This window comes from Nuphar pumila, chromosome 1 (assembly GCF_984573655.1).
Source record: "Nuphar pumila chromosome 1, dmNupPumi1.hap1.1, whole genome shotgun sequence".
NCBI lineage: Eukaryota > Viridiplantae > Streptophyta > Magnoliopsida > Nymphaeales > Nymphaeaceae > Nuphar > Nuphar pumila.
The window spans coordinates 178,751,146-178,759,677 of NC_143249.1; the positions used below are offsets into that span (position 1 = coordinate 178,751,146).

An 8,532-nucleotide genomic window follows, 5' to 3' on the forward strand; every position below is an offset into this window, starting at 1 on the left:
GAGCCAGGTATGGTTTATGAAATTTCATATCAAATCTGAATCCAACCCGACTTCCGATTAAGATCATAAATTTTTAATGTAAAAAACATAAAAACAATACTATTTTACAGGGTATAGATCGGGACTAATTTATATAATCCCTTTTGAATTCGGATATGGCTTTTTCTATGGAAGATTCATTAGGACCCAAATGCAGACCCGGTACCAACACCTCTTAGGCAGATCTGGGTCTGAATTCACCCATTTCTGGCAGAGGTCTGACCCGTTGACTCTCCTAATCCTTCACCAACTTGATCTTGACACCACACTTAGCGTTTGTCACGGTTTCTCAAACCCACCGACCCTCTCTCTCCTTCACTTGGAGTGAGACACAGAATCCATGTCTGCTCTGAAACTCTCTCTCTCAAATAAACAAAAGAAAGCACCAAAGAACTGAAACAGTGGAAGAAGAATAAGGAATAATTCAGGGCGTTCTCTCTCTCTCTCTGTGGTTTCTTTCTTTCAATTTTTGCACTAAAGGATATCGTTTGGCTGGAGAGAGAGAGAGAGAGGGTATGAAGAATTCGGGTAGGAATGCAGACAGTAAGGGCTTGGGGAGAAGAGGGGAAGAGGAGGCCTCCAATTTGGGGATCCCCACTATCCCCCACGACCACGACCAAGTCCCTGCCCTGGTCCCCATCCTGATCTCCCCGGCGGGGAGCTGCTCCGACGACGACGATGGGGCGGCCGCCGCCGTCGTCGACCCCGAGCCCTACATCTCCACCCAATTCTACACCTTCAACCGCGACTCTCACCGACTCATGGCCCGCTGCATCCTGCAGTCGGGCTACCCCTCTTCGGACGAGATCAAGGCGGCGACGCCCGCCTCCGTGCTCGCCTCCTGGCGCGGCGTCTGGAAGGACCGCAACGAGGACACCGCCTACGCCACCGGCTGGAAGCGAATCCAGGACAAGCTCGGCGCCTCCCCCGCTGCCGGAGCCGGCTCCGGCGAGGATACCCTCTTCTTCAAGAGCAATCCCAACCAACTTGTCCCCCACGTTAACCAATGGCAAGAGATCGCCATGAACTGCCACTCGAACGGCTCCGAGTCGAGGCATTTGGGGTTGAAGGAGACCATCGATCGGATCAAGCAGGCGTGGACGGTCGGGGCGAAATTCTACGGCATCCCTGAGCCGTTTGTCCGAGCCTGCGTCTCGAATTGTGCTGTTTGTCTGTCGGAGGGGGTGGCCGGGGCGCAGGGGAGGTCGAAGCGGAGGCGGTTCAAGTACACAGACACCTTCGAGGTGCCCGCGAAGGAGGTGCCGCAGCGGCTTCAGCAGCTCGCGGCCAAGCACGAGGTGGTGCTCTGCATTCGGCAGAAGTACATTAGATACAAGCCATTCATGGCTGAAGTGAAGGACTACTGCTGCCACCGGGCCGGCGCGCCCAATACGAAGAAGCTGGGGTTGCTTCAGACGAAGCGGTATAGCTCCAAGCGCTGCGGGTGTGGGTTCAGGATCAGGGCAATCGTCCCCATCAAGGATTACAATCAGAAAGACAAGAGCTTTATCTATGAAGATGATGGCAATGCAGTTTTCAATCTCTACGCGGTCCATTCTGGCCATGAGCCCGGTCCCCATGAAGGCAGCGCGCGGATCATTCATCGGTTTGTTGGGCCTGCCAATTCGGCAATTGAGAGGGGAGAATTCATCTGTATGGATGAAGAAGGGGGTAAAGGGGAGTGTTTTTCTGCGATTGATAAGGAGGAGGAGGATACGCGGTTAACAGTTTTTAAGCAGATTGAGGAATTGAGGGACAAGCTGGGGAGTGTGGTGACCAAGATACCGAGTTTATCTGAAGACTCACTGCAATCGTTGTCGCAAGAGCTCTTTGGGATCAACCAGAGGCTGAGGAGTATTGGGGAGGCTTCGCTGTGTGATAAGATGATCATCAGCAATCAACATCTGGAAGCGGCTTTTCTGAATGATGCAAACAATCTTGATGATTGGGGAGATCATCATGAATTCAAAAGTGGTGTTGGTGCTGCTCAGTTGATGAATGGTGGTCATAGGCTTGACTTTCTGAATGTTGATGATGGCATTTCTCGTAGGACGTGTAGCCCCTCGAGAACCATTGTTGAGGGGGTGAATGGTGCCGGTTGCACCAGTAGTCTGAAGTTGAGGGATTGGAATTTACCTGTAAAAGAGCCTGGTGAACAGTTCAATGATGACAAAGCTATTCTTCTTGGGGATGATGTTAAGATTTGTAATGTTTCAGATTTGGGTGTTAGGCATGATTTATCTATAAGTGGGGAAGATGAAAACCTTGTGGATATGCATGTGGACGGGTATTATAATGACAGTATAAAGTGGTATTTGGATCCTAGCCCTGAATGTGGGGATAATCTGTCTATATCTTTGTCGGAAAGTTTCAGACATGCCATTGTATGAAAATATAGATTGCACATATAACCTGCCCCGTTCTTTTACTAATTAACAAGGAGTCATTCATCGCTCGGGTCTTTGGTAGGATGCTCGATGAGGTTTGTTCTGATTTAGCCCTCTCCTCTATCCAAGGCTTCTATGGTGATAGCGGATGACTGACTGTAGATTGTCTTTGTGGTCATGGAACTGATCATTCTAATACCTGTAATTACTGAACTTTCCACTTACTGTTCCTAAATGTGCGTTGGGAACTCGGGAGTTCATTTAACCTGTGAGATGTTCTTCCTTTTTAGATCAAAGAAATATATAGTGGAAATCCTTTTGTCATGGGAAATTGCTTTAATTTTTCGAATGAGTACAGGCTGTTGGTTGTAAAACTATTTTTTATTAGTTCAATTGAATTTTCTTCTTTCAATATGAATCTATTCTATTTTTCACTGGGGATTGTATCTAGTTTGAGTTTATATAGCAATTTGTGGTTCTGCATTGCAGGAGGTGTCAAACTTGCCATGATAGCCCAGTACTCTTGGCAGGCTGGGCCTTACTGGCAGGTTAGAGCTCAACAAAGTGTGTGTGTCTGAATGTTCAGCTTGCTTTGTGTAACTTTTGTAATGTGTTTGGACACGGATATTATCAGACCAAACCTTTTGGTTGTGGAATGATATCGGCTTAGCTCCGACTAAGTGAATTCCTATTCATTCCTGTATGTGGCAACTATATCAGCAACCTGTGAGTTCGAACAAGAAGTGATAATTGGCTTTACACTTATATTCTTGCTAAGAAGTGCAGGTTGCCGTGAGTTTTCCGTAGTACAAAATATCTGTGCTGGGACAACCACGAGTCTGGCAGGATTGGAGATGCACAACGTAGAATACAGGAAATCTTTTCAGAAAAAAAAATCAGAATACATAATTTGCATCTTGATGAAGTTCCTAGTGGAGCTTGGACATTTTGGCTCCAAATACAGAAATAATAACTCCACATGCAAAAACATTCAGATAGCTTTAACATTCCTTTAGTGAGATACATATATATTCTCTTTTAACATGTATCCTTATTGTATACACTTTGGCCTTCTCGATAGAGCTAGTTAGCCCCACATAGTACACTATTGATTTAGTGTAGCCATAGACTTTGGAGCACTTGAATGGTAAATGATCAGTAAATTCAAAGAACATGATGAATGACACTGGTCAGATTGCCAATTAATGTTGAAAACTTGTGATAACAGAGCTTTGCTTGATGAATTGTTGGGGAAAGAAATCCTCGTATGGATTTTTAGCAGGGTGCATTTGGATTTTGAGATGAGCATTCTTGTAGATGAGAATTCTCACTGGGCCCCACAATTTTATTTTGTTTGGGAACTCACGAGAATCCCAATTCCACCATTTTCTCATGAATTCCCCAAGTCAAGGATAGAAGTATGCGTTCACCATTATAATTTAATTTACCATCTATAAAGGTGGCAATTGTATTTTTTGAAGCTGCAGGTGTCATTAATTTTATCTTTTCTTATGCAGTCACTTCCAGTGAGAATTCACAATTAGCTAGTTGATCTCTCTGCTAAATCAAAATGCAACCTTAATTATAATGAAACTTGCTAATATTTTCTTTATAGCAATTAGCCATGTATCAACGGTTTTGGATCACTGAGGCTGGTTTTCCGTAAGGAAAAGGTGTGTGTGTGTGTGTGTGGTGGTGGGGGGGGGGGGGGGGGGGGGAAGTGAATGGTTGTGTTTGTTGCACTTCTGAATTATGGTTGTTTAGTGGTGGTAAACAGAGTGATTTTGTGTTTGTTGTACACAAGTTGCACGCATTTTTATTTGGATCATGATGCGCCTTCCAACCCTGTGGCAGCCCTAACAGCATGATGTCTAGTATCTGTATTTGGTTTCTTTATAGGGATAGTTATGAGTAACTTATGCTAGCAGTTAGCAATTACAGGCATATTTTATTTTGGATAATTGGTTTTTCTAATTGATTGTTGTCATTTTCATTGATTCACATCAACTAGGGTCATCAAAGTCAGATCAAACTGGGCTTACCTCCTCATTTGAATTGGGAGTGTGCCACCAACCATCCTTTCTTGGCTGTGGATATTTGTTAACAATTTAACATGTACTAGGATGAAACTGGTCTGATCTGATTCTCCGTCACTGATTCAGGTGATTCGGTGCAACTAACTTGTTTGTGTTCAGCAGGAACTACACTCCAGAAAATGTATAGAAAATGATGTAATTTTTCTTTTGAAAGTGTGGAATTGGATTTAAATAACTTCAATTGGCTCAGCTGAAAAGTAGACATTTTTAACCATCAAAACTGATGTGATGCTATAACAGTATTCTGTTTTCTAACCTCCCCCCTTTGCAGACTTGCAGTTGATCTCCATCTGGTCTCATTGAAAAGTCTCCCATCTCCATGGACTCACAATGGTGGAAACTTAGTACAAAAGGGTGAGATTCACCATGGGAAAAGGCATAGTTCAAGAAGAAGCTGGACATTCATCTCTCTCTCTCTCTGCTTATGAACCTTTTTTGTCTTTTTTATCCTTTTGATTCTTATATCTTTTCTTTTGGGTTCCTAAGTTCTATTTCCATTTTCGGTTCTCATTTTGATCTGATCACATTCACTTCAACCATATATGCAGGTTGGTTTGTTCTTTACTGCCTTTTGTTAAGAACTGACACTTGATTCTGATTGCTATGTCCATAAGTAGCAAGGCCCTTTCATGTTATACAAGCCATGGTTTCTAACGCTATTAGATTACCGTCATGATTTGTCTTGATGGAGATATGGAATATTATTTAGTCATGCTGGATGTATCTGATTGGAGTTTTGGATTGTTAACTTGCTTTGCTTTTCTGTCACATGGCACTGTAGTAGAAAGTTTCTCCTCTGTAAATCATTGACAATTTGAATTAATTCTGCAATAAAAACAGAATTCATGGATAGTTTAGCTTTAATGTATGTATCATATTCAGATGTTTCTCTTTGCAAAAATATTTCTAGTCAACCTGATATATGTGTAATGAGGATTTTTTCATATTTCACATAAAATTCTTCAAGTCAACATTATTCGTTTTCCTACACTCGACTGGTTTTTGAAAGTATTGAATTTCTTTGCTTTAATCGGAATAGTCCAACAAAGTTCATATGCCTTGTCACTGCAATATGATTACCAACCCAAGTAATAAACTCAGTTATGACTGCAGCTGTTGGTCTATCTCTCATACTTTATTGTGCTACTGACTTTTTACTTGCTTAGTTTGGCCTATATCCAACCCATAAATTGTAGCAAATGTATTTTCATTATATGCACATTTAGTTTGAATTGAAATGCGATTTTTAGTAGTATTTGGTCTTTCATACCAATATACATATTTACCTCAGGTGAACACAGGCTCGGATAGCTTATTTTGCTTTAGTTATTTAGCCTACAGAGGTTGTGTTGTGGTTCAAATGTTTGGCTGAGGCTGAACACACTGGGTTAGGTTGGCTTATTAGTAACTGGGCCGAGTTAGCCTTTTCAGTACATTTGTATCTATAAGCTCTCATATGACCAAAATAACATGGAGCCTAGCCCAAGCCTCTGGGTCAGATCTGGCCATGCACCCTGGCTTTTGACCATGGTCCAGGCTGAATGGTGGCTTGATTGAAAGATTTGTAAGGCAGTCAGGAATACTAAGCAATTCTATTTAGCTGTGTGATCTTTTCCTTTTTGAAACCAAGAATAGAAATCTTACATTAATCAGAAGATTGATTCATAGTGGAGGAGAGGAAAGAGAGAAGGTGACCCGTCTAGGACAAGGTGGTCCTAGTAGAAAACAGGCGGCCGTCTACTTGGACAGAAAAACCACGGTTGGCACCCTTACCCACTAGGAAGGCGCTCTCATCACTTTAACACAAGTGCACACATGGGGAATAGATAATGGATGCCATGGAGAGAACAAACGATCACACATCCTCCTATTCTCTTATTGGGTCATTGCAAGTATGCCAATGTGCCGATCATAGGTCCTGCTTCCACTGAGAGTGTCGATTCAGGGAACAGTTAAACCTTTGAAAAGTTTTCACATGAAAAGTGTAAGTTGTTTTGCTAAAATGACTGTAAAGGGTTGAAAATTTGTCTAAAAAAGTTTTCCCCTTCCATATGGTTGTGATTGGCTAAGAGGGAAGTTTCTTATAGAAAGGAATTATCATTAATGTGTATTCTTAGATTTTTGGTTCTAGGAATGGCAGTGGACTGAGGGAAAATGGGGATCCATCCAAGCCCCATTTGGGTGGAGAGGGAGACATGAAACTAGGGATGGCAATGGACCGGGGGAAAGCGGGGCCCCCGTTTGGACCGGGGATGAAGGGTATGAAACGGGGATGGAGGCGGGGACGAAGGTTAAAATCCATCCCTGTCCAGGGGTGGAGGTGGGGATGGACGTGCACTTTTCCCCGCCCCGCCCTGCCTCATCCCCGTTTGAACCGGGGATGGAGGACATGAAACGGGGGTGGAGGATAAAATCCATCCCCGCCAGGGAAGCGGGGCGGGGGTGGAGACCTTGTCCCCCGCCCCGCCCCACTGCCATCCCTACATGAAACAAAGAATGGACCGGGGGTGGAGGTGAAAATCAAAAGCGATGGAGACGAGGGTAGATTTCCTTTTTTCCCTGCCCGCCCTCATTTTTATTATTAAAATTCTTAGTATACCTTTAATATTTTATAAAAATAACATTTTATTGGTAGTCATAAATGTAAACCATACCTAAAAATGAAGCAACTTCAGCCATTCAACGTCAAGTCCAGCACACCCCAGCCACATCTACTGGGTCTACAGGAAAGGACAATTTCTTCTTGTTCAATCACATGGTTTGACACGGCGAATGTTGACAACCAGAGCCATGGAATTGACTCAGTTCAGGTCTTGGAAGACTTGGACCAACATTTAGCTGACCCCTAAACCAAAACCACTTGAACGACGTAGCGAACTATTGGATTAGATTTGTTATTTAAATGGCCAACCTTTTTTTTGGCTAGGCTAACGGAGAACCCCCAATCACTGGCTGGACATTGGCAGACACACAGTTGGTAAAACCCTTGAGGTCTCTTCTGTCCACCAATGAATACACCCAGCTTCGACCTTACAGCAAGGGATGCCCCCTATGGGTTTCGAACCCATGACATCCCATCAACTTGATGAGGTTCATAAGTCACCCTCAAGAGATGAGCAAGCCCTTGAGCCAAGATATGGAGGGTCTTTAGAGATGCATCCTTGGTACTGTCATTGATCCTCTAGAAGGAGAGGGGGGCAATTGAGTCAGAAAGAACCAGAAATCTTATGTGAAATTAATAGTAGCAATCACAGTCCTGACAGGTACCTAATAATATATCATTTTGAAGATATTTTCTTCTGTCTCCTTCCACTATAAGTAAGCTCACCCCTGAACCCCATAAAAACAACACTCAAATTGAGAAAAAAATGGCTGCTGTCTACAATATCTTGTTTGTTCTCATTCTTTGCATCTTCTCTCATGGCTCTCTCTCTCTCTCTCTCTCTCTCTCTCTCTCTCTCTATATATATATATATATATATATATATATATATATATATATATATATATATATATATATATATATATATATATATATATATATATATATATATATATATATATAGAAAGCATATAATTAACTTATATTGTTCATGTTTTCAATGTTTGTTTCAGCATTGGGAGATTGTGAGAAATCAAACATTACCATCAGCCAGGAGAAAACAGGGAAGGAGATACAAGGAAAGGCTGAATGGAAGGTGGTAGTGATCAACAATTTCCCATGCTTGCAAGGGGACATATACATCACATGCAGAGGATTCTCAAGCATAGAGAAGATCAATTCCAAGCTCTTCAGGAAGACCAGCAATGGCCTCTGCTATCTCAACGATGGGCAGCCCATCCCTCCCAAGGCCAATGTCACGTTCAATTATGCATGGGACACCTCCTTTGCTCTCTCTATCCATGATTGTGTGCTTGGGTGTCCATGAAAGTATTTCTTCTAGTTGCTAATGATAGTGATAATGTTGATGAGAGCTCCATGGTTGTATTTTGGTATTTTTCATAAGTAT

The 8,532-nt window shown here is 42.7% G+C and overlaps 1 protein-coding gene across 1 annotated transcript; it reads left to right on the top strand.

The window, feature by feature from the left end:
* The first annotated feature begins 554 nt into the window (after positions 1–554).
* LOC149851457 (uncharacterized) lies at positions 555–8,227 on the top strand. The gene is made up of 3 exons (XM_090008450.1): positions 555–2,406; positions 2,916–2,974; positions 8,138–8,227. Exons 1-3 carry the CDS (start codon positions 555–557, stop codon positions 8,225–8,227), a joined length of 2,001 nt encoding a protein of 666 aa, XP_089864576.1.
* The last annotated feature ends 305 nt before the right edge of the window (positions 8,228–8,532 follow it).

Bases quoted from the DNA above. Each gene is read 5' to 3' on its own strand.
- LOC149851457 (XM_090008450.1), top strand. From the start codon at position 555: ATGAAGAATTCGGGTAGGAATGCAGACAGTAAGGGCTTGGGGAGAAGA. The intron at 2,407-2,915 runs GTTTCAGACATG...TCTGCATTGCAG, and splicing joins GTCTATATCTTTGTCGGAAA to GAGGTGTCAAACTTGCCATG. The intron at 2,975-8,137 runs GTTAGAGCTCAA...TGTTTGTTTCAG, and splicing joins AGGCTGGGCCTTACTGGCAG to CATTGGGAGATTGTGAGAAA.